This window comes from Hippocampus zosterae, chromosome 20 (assembly GCF_025434085.1).
Source record: "Hippocampus zosterae strain Florida chromosome 20, ASM2543408v3, whole genome shotgun sequence".
NCBI classification, from domain to species: domain Eukaryota; kingdom Metazoa; phylum Chordata; class Actinopteri; order Syngnathiformes; family Syngnathidae; genus Hippocampus; species Hippocampus zosterae.
The window spans coordinates 4217061-4231813 of record NC_067470.1 but is presented as its reverse complement, the minus strand read 5'-3'; the positions used below and the strand labels follow the sequence as shown (position 1 = coordinate 4231813).

General features: G+C 50.1%; 3 protein-coding genes and 1 long non-coding RNA gene across 7 annotated transcripts in view; 2 read left to right on the top strand and 2 right to left on the bottom strand.

The window, feature by feature from the left end:
• The window catches only part of slc12a7b (solute carrier family 12 member 7b), a 24808-nt gene extending 23955 nt beyond the window's left edge, over positions 1–853 (bottom strand). For 3 of the 4 annotated variants that reach the window (XM_052054162.1, XM_052054164.1, XM_052054167.1), the window contains exon 1: positions 541–853. In XM_052054162.1, the coding sequence (XP_051910122.1) occupies positions 541–745 (205 nt within the window). In that variant the 5' untranslated portion in view covers positions 746–853. The remainder of the gene's footprint in view (positions 1–540) is intronic. The other variant, XM_052054166.1, reaches the window with a different exon arrangement.
• LOC127593028 (uncharacterized) overlaps positions 1–6358 on the top strand; it is a 14756-nt gene extending 8398 nt beyond the window's left edge. The window contains exons 3-4 of the long non-coding RNA XR_007960296.1: positions 1918–1981; positions 6278–6358. This is a non-coding gene — a long non-coding RNA (uncharacterized LOC127593028). The remainder of the gene's footprint in view (positions 1–1917; positions 1982–6277) is intronic.
• On the bottom strand, positions 6250–14753 carry aoc1 (amine oxidase copper containing 1). Its single transcript, XM_052054186.1, has 5 exons — positions 14605–14753; positions 9145–10680; positions 8426–8714; positions 8155–8287; positions 6250–7954 (listed from the first exon to the last, which is right to left on the bottom strand). The coding sequence occupies exons 2-5, from the start codon at positions 10676–10678 to the stop codon at positions 7685–7687; spliced, it is 2226 nt and encodes a 741-aa protein (XP_051910146.1). The 5' UTR covers positions 10679–10680; positions 14605–14753; the 3' UTR covers positions 6250–7684.
• Positions 11937–14753, top strand: part of sspo (SCO-spondin) — a 45421-nt gene continuing 42604 nt past the window's right edge. Inside the window, exons 1-3 of the mRNA XM_052054199.1 lie at positions 11937–11995; positions 12199–12278; positions 12896–13105. Of these exons, the coding sequence (XP_051910159.1) occupies positions 12211–12278; positions 12896–13105 (278 nt within the window). The 5' untranslated portion in view covers positions 11937–11995; positions 12199–12210. The remainder of the gene's footprint in view (positions 11996–12198; positions 12279–12895; positions 13106–14753) is intronic.

The window sequence follows — 14753 nt, the reverse complement described above, 5'->3', positions numbered from 1 at the left end:
AGAAATGTTATCTTTTATTCACATAAAAGGCGTTACGATACATTCACCGGGGGGGGGGGCAACTTTAATTTGGAAGACACCATTATTTTGGAGGATATTCTGGGCCACCTGAGTGGTAAGTGTGAGTGGTAAGTGAACAGTATTTAAGGGTTAAGCGCATTTTAAGTGTTACTGTACTCATTTTTTCTTTCATTTTTGGATCTCGTGTTGGGAAGAAAATAACTGCAGTTAGTTACGTGTTTAGATATGGCTAAAACGGACGCAACCACAATTTAGAATTGTTATTCACTCGTTTGATTGTTTGGTTGTAAAGTTGCCTTAACGTCACCACTTTAACATAAGTACATGAAATATCGTGCAGATTTTTGTTTTGCGGCTCAGACCTCCAAAATAACGGAACTCTGTTTAAGCGCCGCGTCATGACACTTTTCATCCCACAGTGCAAAAAGATAAACCATGCACGAGTGAAAAGCACACGGCTAATCCAACAAGAGATAAGAAGTGGGGCACTGCACTGTAGCAACGGCCAGGCTGACTTACCGTATTTGTTGGGTTCCCTGTTGTACTCCAGAATGGGCACCGCGGCGTTGGGGTCTTGCGGTTTGAACAGCGCGTCCTCTTCCAACTCAGGTTCCTCATCCCAGCCATCGTCGCAGGTCAATCGCGCCGCTTGGGCTTTAACCGAGCCCGGGTGCTCGGCGATCTCCCCCCCGTCAACCGGGACGACTACGAACCTGTCGCCCATGTAGCTCCCTTTCTTTTGTCGCTTTGTTTGGGATCCCGAACTGAGGCGACGAGGTGAGCGACCGACGCGTGCAGTAACAACAGTGAACAAGTAGACCCACACTCAACAGTTGATCAGAGGGTTTGATGATTGTGAGCACGTGCACGCCCCCAACATTCCGTCATTGGACGCGAGCGCTGTCAATCAACCAGCCTCTCCAAGTTTTGCGAACCACCCACATTCTGTTTCGTCGTGACGTCACACGCTCAGCTGCGAGCGACCCTTGCTTTCACAAAATGCCAAAAAGAAATTACAAATCCAAAAGAGAGACGCCATTACACAAAGCATCATGTTCCCCAGACCCGAATTATCTCAAGCACCTCTGGGACCATCATCTATGCATGCATCCACTGCTGCTGCATCGCACAAAGGACAGCAGCCGCCTGACTGACTTCACTAACTGATCCACGTCTGGCGAGAGGTCCCCCAGGAGGCCATCTGCCACCTCTTCAGGAGTAAGTCCAGACACTGTCTGGACTGTGTAGTTTTGATATGAAGAAACCAGTCCGTTTATGTACTTGAAAGTAATTTTACTCCAGCAGCACCAAGAACGTATTATAGGCTTATTCGTGTAGCAAATCCACCATAGCGCTCCCGCGACACCTGGTGGATGGGTGGTATGACAGCAGGTTAGAATGTCTGAGGAGTAGGGACATTACCAAAACAATAATAAACAGATCTACTGACTGCATACAGGCACACTGATGCAAACAGTGCAACAAAATATCAAATTTGCTGCTTTTATTTATTTGTTTTTAAGAGCGTCAGAGAACAGAAGAGGGTTTGTCAAATGATGCTGTTATTGTGATAATCAATTTGACATCCCTTTGTTCTATGCAATTGCTCGGTTGCCACAGGGACTGTTGTCCCCCAAGGGCAGGCCGAGGACAACCTGGCGATTGAAGTAATGCTGTGTAAGTGTTTTCGTGAGACACATTTTACCTTATTGACCCGGCTCTAAAAATATATCTTCATGGAGTGGTCTGGTGGTGCAGAAGCATCTTTGTAAAACCTACACTATATTCGTGAATCAGACCATATGGAGCACAAAGCATTCTCCAGAGGGTATAAGAGCAGAGTTAATGGAAGCGGTAGGAGACACAAACAGTCAACTTGTTTTTGTTTGTCTGCAGATGTCATGCTGGAACAAGATCCCTTGGGCCCCTTGGTAGCACTATTCCTTCGGGACTGAGATGTGTATGTTGGAAAGTATATGAGCACACCTGGGATGTGGCCCTTTGTCAAAAAAGTCATGTTGTTTAAGACAGTGGATAACTAATATCAAATAGATGCAGACGCCGATGTACCTGCTCCCCATAACTATTTCCTCCTGCCACCTTCTATTGGCTGATTGCAAACTATACTAGACAATATTTATCAGTTTTGTTTTGTTTGTAAAAACAATCATCGTTTTTAATTTATTTTTTGTAAATGCATGTATAATCACTGACACAAGGGGCGCCATTAAATAATCGTGTTGAGGGCGCCGTATTTAATGCTATATTGGGGTGCTATAATCCTTTTACCCGAGTCAATGCTACCACCTGTCTTAATCAATTGATTGATTTATTTTAAAAACCTCATCTAAATCGAGTCCGGTGGAATTGGTTTACTGTTATTTATAAACCAGGCAAGTCCAGCTCAGGGCCTGGAGGGCCACTGTCCTTTCTGTTTTCCAGCTCTACCGGCTGCAACACACCTGATTCAGATGATCATCTCATCGGCCAGCTCTGAATCAGCATTAGAACGTTCCCGATTATTTGAATCAGGTGGGTTGCTCTTGGGAGAGCTGGAAAACAGGCAGGACAGCTGCCCTTGAGGGCCGACTTTGGACACCCCTGATACTGTATAAACGGAATGACTACCCTCTACTGGCCGAACGACAGAGTTACACTGTCTTGGGCTCGCCGACGTCGAAGGCGGCCGAGGGGAGAGGCGGGGGTTACGGGGACGGACGGGGTCCGATGCCGGTCGTTGGCCGGTTTCTGCCTCCGCCCCGACCTACCTAACTCTCTCACTCCCTGTGGAGGTGAAGGGGGGCAGGGGGCTGTTTCAATGTCTCCCACCCGCCGACGATATATTGAACCCCCCCCCCCCCCCCCCTCCCAAACGCTCAACGCCCTTGCGCCGTCCCAGCGCCCCGCGGCCGGCGCCGCCACCGCCGCCTATTTTCGCTCCGTACTCGGGGGCCGGGGGGCGCCGCCGCTGCTGCGGCCGACGGCCTCGCAGGGTCGGGCCGCGGGCGTTTGCGGGTGTGGAAACCGACCAACGACCGGCATCGGACCCCGTCCGTCCCCGTAACCCCCGCCTCTCCCCGCGGCCGCCTTCGACGTCGGCGACCCCACCCCCCGCCCCCTCTATGCCACCCGCGCGCCGACGTTCCGTCTCCCTAGTCCACGCAGGCGTAGGGGACCTCTCCCCACCGTTGCCATCGCGAGCCGGCAGCCCTCGGAACCTTATCCCAAGCCACCGGGTACTCAACTCTCTCACCGCCTGCGCAGGTGAGCGGGGGGTTCAATGCCTCCCAACAGCCGACGAGACATTGAACACCCCCCCCCCCCCCCCCCCCCCGCCCCTGCCGTCGTCCCACCGCTCCGCGGCCGGCGCTGCCGGCGCCCATTTTCGTTTTCTCCCGCTCCAGACTCTGGTGGCAGGGGTGCGCCGGCTCCGGCGCCGCCGCCGAAGGCTTCGCGGGGTCGGGTCGCGGGCGGGCGCGTGGGTCGGGGGGGCGGAAGCCGGCCAACGACAAGCACCGGATCCCCACCCGTCCCCGTGACGCCCGCCCCGCCTCTCCCCGCGGCGGCTTCGAAGGCGTCGAAGCCGTCCCCTTTCGCGTTCGGGATACCGCTCGGGGCTGGGGACCGCCGGCGCCGACGGCCCCGGGGGGTCGGACCGCGGGCGGGCGCGTTGGTCCGCGCGGCGTTCGGATAGCGGCCTCGCGACAGACACCGACCCCACCCGTCCCCGTAACGCTCGTCCCTCCTCTCCCCGCGGCCGTCTTCGACGTCACGGCTGCCGCCGCCTAACCTTCCCCTTCGCCCTCGGCGCCGAGGAGCGGTGGGCTGGCGGCCGGGGCGTCGCGGGGGAAGGGGACTGTGTCGGTCCCGGCGCAGCGTGGCCGGCCGCTCCCCGTCCCGCCCGTCCCCCCCACCCCCGGTCAGGCGCCCGTCGGCGGAACCTCACCCCCAGCCACCGGGTACCTAACTCTCTCACTGCCTATGGTGGTGAGCTGGGGGGGGGGGGGGGTGTTCAATGTCTACCACCCGCCGGCGAGATATTGACCCACCCCCCGCTCACCGCCCTCGCCGCTGTCCCAGCGCTCCGCGGCCGGGGCCACCACCGCCGCCTATTTTCGCTCCGGATCGGGAGGGCCGGGGGCGCGCCGGAGTCGCCGCTGCCGACGGCCTCGCAGGGTCGGGCCGCGGGCGGGCGCGGGAGGCGGAAACCGGCCAACGACCGGCACCGGTCCCCGCCGTTGCCATCGCGAGCCGGCCGCCCTCGGAACCTTATCCCCAGCCACCGGGTACCTAACTCTCTCACTGCCTGTGGTGGTGAGCTGGGGGGGGGGGGGGGGGTCAATGTCTCCCACCCGCCGACGAGATATTGAACCCCCCGCTCACCGCCCTCCCCGCTGTCCCAGCGCTCCGCGGCCGGGGCCGTCACCGCCGCCTATTTTCGCACCGGATCGGGGGGCGGGGGCGCGCCGCCGCCGCTGCCGACGGCCTGGCAGGGTCGGGCCGCGGGCGGGCGCGGGAGGCGGAAACCGGCTAACGACCGGCACCGGTCCCCGCCGTTGCCATCGCGAGCCGGCCGCCCTCGGAACCTTATCCCCAGCCACTGGGTACACAGCTATCTCAGCCGCCTGCGAAAGTGAGCAGGGGGTTCAATGTCTCCCAACTGCCGACGAGACATTAACCCCCCCCCTCCCCCGCCTCTGCCGTCGTCCCACCGCTCCGCGGCCGGCGCTTCCGTCGCCCATTTTCTTTTTCTCCCGCTCCAGACTCCGGGGGCAGGGGGTGCGCCGGCGCCGTCGCCAAAGGCTTCACGGGGTCGGGACGCGGGAGGGCGCGTGGCTCGGGCGGGGGGCGGAAGCCGGCCAACGACCAACACCGGATCCCTACCCGTGACGCCTGCCCCGCCTCTCCCCGCAGCGGCGTCGAAGGCGTCGAAGCGTCCCCTTTCGCCCTCGGCGTTCGGCATCCAGCTCGGGGCTGGGAACCACCGGCGCCGATGGCACCGCGGGGTGGGACCGCGGGCGGGCGCGTAGGTCCGCGCAGCGTTCGGAGACCGGCCTCGCGACAGACACCGACCCCACCCGTCCCCGTAACGCTCGTCCCTCCTCTCCCCGCGGCCGTCTTCGACGTCGCGGCTGCCGCCGCCTAACCTTCCCCTTCGCCCTCGGCGCGGGCACCGATGGCTGGCGGCCGGGTCCTCGGGGGGAAGGGGACTGTGTCGGTCCCGGCGTAGCGTGGCCGGCCGCTCCCCGTCCCGCCCGTCCCCCCCACCCCCGGTCAGGCGCCCGTCGGCGGAACCTTACCCCCAGCCACCGGGTACCTAACTCTCTCACTGCCTGTGGTGGTGAGCTGGGTGGGGAGGGGGGGGGGTCAATGTCTCCCACCCGCCGACGAGATATTGAACCCCCCGCTCACCGCCCTCCCCGCTGTCCCAGCGCTCCGCGGCCGGGGCCGTCACCGCCGCCTATTTTCGCACCGGATCGGGGGGCGGGGGCGCGCCGCCGCCGCCGCTGCCGACGGCCTCGCAGGGTCGGGCCGCGGGCGGGCGCGGGAGGCGGAAACCAGCCAACGACCTGCACCGGTACCCGCCGTTGCCATCGCGAGCCGGCCGCCCTCGGAACCTTATCCCCAGCCACCGGGTACACAACTCTCTCACCGCCTGTGGAGGTGAGCGGGGGGTTCAATGTCTCGTCGGCTGTTGGGAGACATTGAACCAACGACCAGCACCGGATCCCCACCCGTCCCCGTGACTCCCGCCCCGCCTCTCCCCGCGGCGGCGTCGAAGGCGTCGAACCCGTCACCTTTCGCCGTCGGCGTTCGGGATCCCGCTCAGGGTTGGGGACCGCCGGCGCCGACGGCCCCGCGGGGTTCAGAAACTGGCCTCGCAACAGACACCGACCCCGCCCGTTCCCGTAACGCTCGCCCCGCCTCTCCCCGCGACCGTCTTCGATGTCGCGGCTGCCGCCGCCTCCCACTCTCCTTCGCCCTCGGCGCCGGCCGGCCAAGCTTCCCAAAATATGGATACTGTATAGGCTGAGTGTTTGTGCTAGTACTGTACTGACAAACAAACAAAGTCAAATGTTCCTTCGCATTGGCCGTTCGTTTTGTTCCTGGTAGCCTTACATCTTACACATCATGGGGGATTCAGAAGTCTTGCTTGAGAAAAGCTCATCTTTGATGAGTAAAAAATAATGTTGGAAGTAACGTTTCAGTGATGTATGTTTTTCACTGTACTGTTTTTTCAAACTTTATTTCACAGATTTCAGCTATAATGACGACAACAAATGCATGAAACCCAATTAACAGACAAACCCAAGAGGAAACAATCACAGTTTTATGGGAAGCTGTTCCAGTCTTCACCCAAATATTTTCATCTACATTTTCTTCAGTAAAATAAAACACATTTCTACTTTAAGCAAACAAACAGGCCAGACAAATCATTTTCATACATTATCTCGTGACTAAATTAAAACATCACTCTATTTTTTGGGGGTTGCTGCATGCCATTTTAAAATACATTTAGTGTGTGTTATATTCCCACTAACTTTTCTTGTGTGACGTCATGGCCATCATCTCCATGGCAATAACGATAGGAATTCCTGTTACTCTAGTTCAGAGGTGTCAAACTCAGGTCCTGGAGGGTTGCTGTCCTGCATGTTTTTCAAGTCTCCCTTTTGCAACACACCTAATTGAAATGATCAGATCATCAGCAAGCTCTGCGGAAGCCTGTTCATTTGACTCAGGTGTGTTGCAACAGGGAGACTTGGAAAACATGCAAGGCAGCTAGGACCTGAGTTTGACACCTATGCTCTAGTTTGTGTCCGCTTCCCTTCCATCGTTCATTCCCCAAAACGTGGATAGCTCTCATACTCTGAACTTTTAACACGGACACTGTTAAATATTGACACACAAATTAAACCACCTTCAGATTTTGACAATTGCTTTGGTCACACAAGTAAACTGCTGCTATTTACACTGACACCCATACAGATCACAAGGGTTGACTTTCTGTACATTTTAGCGTCTCATTGATGCAAAAAACAAGTACTATGTGATTTCACAACTGAATTTCCTTTGACCATTCCCTGCATTTCCTGTGATATCAGTATGTCAGAAATATGTCTGGAAATATTATGCTACATGACATGTTTTGTCTCTAGATAGTTAGGTTGCCATGGTAGCAAGTGGTATCCTGGATTGTTTGCGCAAAGGATCCAGTATCAGATTGTTTGCAGTCGGAGCCTTGTTGCCTTTCGGGTCAAAACATCCCCACTAAGAGGGCAAGCAGAGCATGCTGTGAGCCAGCAGATTTACCACTCGCTGTGCGGATACGGAGCATCCTGCATCCTGCATGCCGGTCACTGCTAAGCCTCAGCCATGGAAATGCCTCGTTGGATTGGCAGAAGCGGTCGCCCTGTCCCCTTTTTGACATGTCGCGCAAAGTGAAACGGAGGGGCAATGAATGAATGCAACTCAATGACTTGAAAGCAAGATTAGTTGGCCATATAAATGAAATGCACTAAGATCTAATGAACACGATAGTGAACCTCTTCATATTCATGTTTTTTTAAAACACGTTATCAATTTTAAAGTGAAGTGGAAACTCCACACTGCTGGATGGTTGTTTTTCTCACGCGAGTCAAACAAAGCCGACAAGTGACATCTCCTAAACACCCGCATAAGTGCCGTTGTAAAAGAACGGTTTGTCTGTCACACAATGACCTACGACCGCTGGCGTCCACCGTTGAACTATGGGCTTCCCTTCCGGGCCCGGTCGGACGATGACCGTGCTTCTCGATGCGACCGAAGGGTCCTCATCAAAGAAATTAAAAGGTCGGAGGAAGAAGCCCACCGCGTTGCCAGGTGTTGCCGTATTGGGGATATCTTCTGAATGAGGCACATGCAGGAAGCCCACCGTCACCCAAGCAACCAGATCCTATTCACAAGAAAGGCAACATTCCACTCACATTTGTCATCAGCCTACATAACATGTTCCTTGAAGTGCTTGAACGTGTAAACAGGAAGAAAGAAAATGCCAGCATATGCCTTGACTTTGCATAACCTGATATGAGTCATCACAAAGTGTTCTAGACAGTCCCAACAAATTGAAAAATAGTGGAAAATATTACTGGTTACCTGGTTGACAATATTTTCATTGTTGCGGATGTAGTCCTCAAATGCCACGACAGGTTTCCAGGGGTCATTCTGATTATACATACTGCTGCTGGTGGCCTCACTATCTTTATGACGGGTAACGGCCAGAGGATATCTGACGAAAACAAACGTTTATTGTATCATCTGACAGCCAAAGAGAAAACAAATTATCGGTCCAACACGCAAAAAATAATACCCAGTCAGCTCTATAGAACCCCCAAAAATAAATCTACTTTTTCGCAAATGGAATTACCTTGACCAACTGATGCCGTTTTCTTCTTTCCAGTCTCTTGGAAGCACACTGTCACCATGCGAGTTGAACTGAATACGGTAGCCCTTTGGATGTCCCCACTTATTTTTCTCATTCGTGTTGTAAAAATGGACAAAACGAGGGAACTTTTTGCCATAGCGGAAGGCGGCAGAACGCTCCGTCTTATGTTCCGTCCAGTTGAGTTTGGATTGGACGATGAAATTCTTGGGGCTCCATGGATTTGTGAAGTTGACATATTTCAAATTCATACTCTGAAAGCTGTTCTCCCGACCTGTGTAGGAACAAGTAATAGTAGAAACACACTATGAAGCATCTGGCTTTACTGTGCACACAAAAGCATCTCTTGCAATCATCAGCGATTAGATTTCAAATTGAATTGGTTTGTTTCCACTTTAACTGCCTTGGGCTGCGTCATAAATGTAATCTATATGACCTGTACAGTCATTCTGACTCAGAATGGGACTGATCATTAGAGTGACAGTGCAGAGGTGTAGGGTTCCTGCGTGGAGTTTGCATGTTGCCTGTGTGGGTTTTCTTTGGGTACTCTGGTTTCCTCCCACATTCCAAAAACATACATGGCAGGTTAATGGAACACTCTATAAAGTGTCCCCATTTGTGAGTGTGAGCGCAAATTGTTTGTCTATGTGTGGCCTGCAATTGCTTGGCAACCAGTTCATGGTGTGCGTATATATCCTTCTTACCGGCAATGTCCAGGTCAACTTTGTAATTGATGAGATGCGTGTGCAGGTTTCCCAGCACGTGGTTGTACACCTTGCGGCCATACTTAAGTCCATTTGGTGTGAAGAAAGTAGCATGGATGTAGCCAGTGGCGCTGACCTTGACCTCCATCACCCCATTTTGGTAGAAGATGAAATCCCAAATGTAATCATAGTTGTAAACAGTTGAAGTGGTCCGTAACACCAGCACAGTGTTGTCTAGTCCTCCGTAGAAGGTATACCTTCCCCCAAATGCATTGAAATGTCTTCTCAAAGGCAAAGCTGTGGTCATCTCAAATATACAGAGTGCATTTCTAAAGCGCACTGGTTTGTCGGTGTCAAAGTAGTGGTAAAGGTCGACAAAGGTGGCAATTTCTGGACAGTCTATTCCAGGGGCTAGCTCAAATGATAAGGCACCCATTCCCCAACTTGTGTCAATATATTTCGTTTGCATGCCGGCAGGAGTGTCACCAGCATAGAAAGCAATCGCTTCTTGGAGGCTGATCTCATAGGCGATCCGTTCTCCATTAAAACGGACGTCAAAGACCTGAAGTCCGGCTGATGAACGCACCCTGTAGGCGAACGACCATCCGGCATATTCAACAAAGTTGCCATCAATGTGATAGCGACGCCCTTGAGGCTCGACAAGTTTTGGGCCATGGACATTCGTGGGAGTGTTGCTTTGACCCCGAGGGATGTAGGTGGAGTAGAGATCAGTGTCATCGTGATGGGGTAGACAGATCTTCTCCACAGCTCCCGATTCATACTTTTCAACCAAGTCCTCCACACTATCAAAGTACATACTGTTATACCACACTTTCTCAACAGTCCACTTATCTGGATCCAAGTCTTTATGGTCGATTAGTATTTCAAACCCAATGGGATTAATATAATATCCTTCCACAAACTTGACCAACATTATCCAGGACCTCCTCTCACCTGAAGCAATCCCTCGAGGGGCTATGTCAATAAAATACAAACAGCGATCGGAGCAGTTGGTGAATGTAAATCCTCCTGTGCTCTCGAACAGAAGCTTGTGAGCTTTTGTTGTGAATTTGCCAATGCTGTGATTGAGATGGTCATACTCCATTTCTGTCATTGGCCTGGACTCAAATGGGATAGGCCTATCGCCCTTGAACTTCTTGACCTCGTGAGACTTTGGAGATGGTAGCGGTCCGACAATAAACTCAGTGATATTGGGCTTGGTTTGGTTATTAAATTGGATAACCACACGGGCTTGGCGCGGAGGTCTGGCCTGACCGCGGTCCAAGGCCCTCAAGGCTTCATGCTTTTTTGGCACTTGGAGCTCCATCATCAGGATGCTGTTCTTTTTGAGAGCCATGTTATTTGCATCGGTGAGTCCAAATTCTGTAATTCCGTGGAGGTAAGCCCGGACGGCCTTCATCTCGCGAGGTGTCAGGTCGGCAAACATGGGCGCACCGTGATGAGCCCAGTCTCGTGCTCTGGAAGCCTCACAAGCAGCCAAGCAGAACAAACACAGCAGACAGAGCAGCCTCATTGCTAAAAGTCAATAGAAAAAAAAAACAATTAGGGAAGACAAACAAAGAAAGCATCAAAAGAATAATATCAACAACAATAACAAGTTCCTTTCCAATTGACCTTTCCAAATTTACAGAATTGAATTGGTCACTCTTTTTTTATGTTGCTGATGTATTGTTGGGTTTTGAGGGTTTTAGTTGTTGCATATATTCAAGATAAACTACAAATTTACAATGTCTGTGTCAAAATGTCAAGTTTTCAGCTGATTCAAATTTAAATGGCTGTATTGTTTGGTCAAAATATTTACTGGTGTAATTAAGATTTAGTGCTCGCTGCAGTTCCGGTCTTGCTTCAAACATTTGACAGAAAAAAAAACATTTTCCAAACTTGGCGGCGTTAGCGTGGCAAAACAAGCTGACAGTGAGTCAGGAAAGTCAACACAAACACATTTACCCAAGGACACTAATATCACATTAAAAAAACAGTCTGCTTTATAAATAATGTATCATTGAAAGAAAAACAGGAACTGCCTTCATAACTGATAAGGCTGTGAAAAAAAATCATTACGATTACAGGAGGGTAAGATTAAAGGGGATAAGGACAGAGCCCTGATGCCATCCATCCATTCATTGGCAAGCAATTGATGCCCACACACAAAGGTTTCTAATTGCCTATGGATGCAGCAAAGGACCTTTTTTCTATTATGCCACGCTATGGTTGGATTTTTGAAAATTATTATTATTCCTTTCAAAAGGCAATGACTGGTATCAGCAGATCACATTTTGGAAGTAATGTCTGCTATGTTTGTTCTACTCGGCAAAAGTAAGGTATAGGGTGGTGACAGCTGTGTTTGAGCCTTCATTGTCAGGCCGGGAGGTCAGAGAGAATAGATTGGTGACTCTCTCATTCCCCAAGGCTGTGCACAAGCTTCATTCAATGAACCGCTCCATCACCCTTCCCGAAATGCCCCTCTTTACAGGATTAGGCTTGGACAAACATGTCTTTATTCTGTGACTAAGGCTCCGCTACCCCTGACCGTCACCTCCGACGTTCTATAACGTTTGACGCTGTGAGGTCACGGAATGTGTCCGTCAAAGAGCCGACGTCCAATTCCATCGCTTCCAGCTGTGACCTTCCTCTCTTACCCAATGACCGAAGGTTCAGATGCTACTGTACGTCCTTCGAGTCGACCCCCGCATTTAAAACCCATGCTTCAGCCCTTTCAATAGGTAAAATGTAATTTCAGTGCAGACTGAATAACAATAATAATTGAAGGAAAAATACTGAGTACATTCTGTGGTGGGGCGGGGGGGAACATTTCAGAAGCACTTTAAAGGTAAGAAGTTTTTTTTGAACATTATGAGAATTTTAGAGTCAAATCTTTAATCTATTTAAGTTGCTCCAGTGTCCCACAGTAATTACAACGTTTCAAATGTCAAATGTATTTTTTCTTGTGTTTGAGTTGGAATTTGTTTTTTTTTTTTTTTTTTTTTTTTTTTGCTGAAACTGTATTTATTGTGTTTATCCCCCCACCCTCAGAGTAATTGAATCATGTGTTGCTGGACTGTGGAGGCACTGCTACTGACCCTGGTTGGACTGCAGACAGTTATGGGGAAAGGGTAAGCATAGAAGATACAGCAAATGCATATTTGAATGGGAACACATTGCATGCATTATTTAACAATGAAAAATATGAACAAAGTAGCACATATTAAATCTACTAAAACAATTTTACAAATCCTATAATATTAACTTTATATTTTGTCCTGTAACCGTGTTTTTGTTGGATGTAGTGGGAAATCAGATATGCATTGGAAAAAAATGCTCTCCTCCATCACGACCAATGTTAAAATACAGTAATGTAAAGTGTTTATGGAAAATGCGACTTAATTCCCCCAAAATATTGAACATTACACCGATTTTGAACATTAATAATGCGCTTCAGGCTTCAATCTAAATGTAAAAAGTTGAATACAAAGCAAATAAATATTATACATTATACATAATATATTAAAATGAAGATTACATGTAAATGCATTACCCCTAAAAGTTCAATACAACTGAACTGTATTTAGGCAAAGATTCAACTAGTGGAAGCCCCTACAGCACAAATTGGGTACCACATTTTGAGCATCACTGCACTAGATTATTTTTTTAATACAGGCTTTATAGTGGGTGGATGGACGGGCGGTTTAAAGTCGCAAAAATAATTAACTGACATGGATATTTCCTTCAGACACTGGTGCGAACACACAATACAGCAAAAAGTGGATCGGGTCCTGACCCCGCGCCTGCAGCTGGAGGTGAGCTGCTCTGAAGTGTACCAGTATAACACCCAAGGCTGGAGACTGGATGTGGAGTCCATGAGGTCAAAGTATGGCGGCGATGATGGCATAGCGCTCTACTATCAACAGCACGGTCTCAAGGCACTCTGCTCGTTGTACAAGTAAGTCATTCAATGCTTTTAGAGCATTAAAAGGGAGGGTGACGGATAGCTGGTTGAGCATTTATTCGATGGAATAAGCCCGTCCTCACTAGATGAACAACTCTGGCATACTAGTCAGACAACTACAGGTTAATAGTGAGGCAAAACGTGCTACATGTACTACACTTCGCGAGTCATGTTGGTCGTGTGCAAAACCGCTACAGTGGAATGCTATCGGTTCAGAGATGCCATCCACTTTTTTTTTATGATAGGAAATAATGGAAATAGTCTTTTTCTGGGTCAAATAGTCACCACCATAAAAGCCGTCATTCATTATACGGCTTCACTTGCTGCAGGGGAAAGGCTGACTACTCCAGCGATTGGTTGCCAGTGACATATCTGAAGACAGATAAATAGTTACACCCACGTACACACCATTTATGTTATATATTATTTTCTTTTGAACTTTTGTGTGTACGTTGTAATTACTCAATAAGAGCACAACGTTTTGAGTGGGTCACCATTCAAGTGGGTACCTTTTATTGTGAAACAACCCCCCCCACCCCCCACCCTCGCCTGACAACGAAGCCGAACATTAACTGAACTGCATCACCAGTCCTCTAAAGATGATTAACTTCTTCAGCTATAGTTCCCAAGGTCCATAAGATAGTGAGCTAAGAGTGACTTATCAGTCGCTAAGACATTCAGCATTTTTTCCCGCACCAATTGAACACCCACACGCAAACTTTGGTGCATTAAATGCGTAATGCTGAGCTTTTGAGTTTGTATCTCATGTTTTTATTCAATAACAACATGTTTTATGTTGACGTCTGAGTATTCATCCGGACTCACTTTCCAACACCTCAATTGAACATCCACTAATTAAACCGACTGCGCACAGTTTATTAGTCGGGGGTTCAAATTCTTGTGTGGATGTTCGCATGGTCTCCCCGTGCTTGCGTGGGTTTACTCTGAATGAAATTCCTTCCACATTCCAAAAACATGCGGGTTACTTGAGGTTTACTGAAGACTCTAAAATTGCCAAAAAGTCAGATGGGCGAGGATCCGATGAGAATAAGCAATACAAAATGGATGTACGGAGTCCCGTTATTTATTTCGATTATTTTTTACATTAAAAAAATCATTAAAAAACACGAATGAAAAGAAAACACGGTAATTACTGCGTGCCATCATATGCCGCTGGACATATTCCTACGACGATGTGCAAACTGATTCCATGCGCGCCGTTCGTGAACCCGAAACGTCGTTTGTCAGACCCTTGCAATTAGGAACCCTTGCGCTGGAATATGTGTCTAATGACGAGGTTCTGAGCTGCGGAAAAAAGATGTGAAGCATCATGCACAACATGCCGCAATTTGTTTTTTGAATAGGCAGTGGCAAACTCGTTTTCCCTTTCACCCCATTGTGATAAAGTTACATGCAAATGCTCGATTCACCCGCGCGTGAAAACATCTCGTTGTACAGTCAAGTCAACTCTTGTTTCTCGTGATGGGACGTACTTGCCAGTGTCGTCGACCTCGCTGCGTGTGTCGAGTAATCCCGGTCGGTAATAGTTTATTTAGTGATGAGCGTATTGAGGCTTTTATGATTTTGGTGGGGCGACGTCATGGTGACGTAGGCAGTCTGGTTTCCACCCAGCGCGATGCGT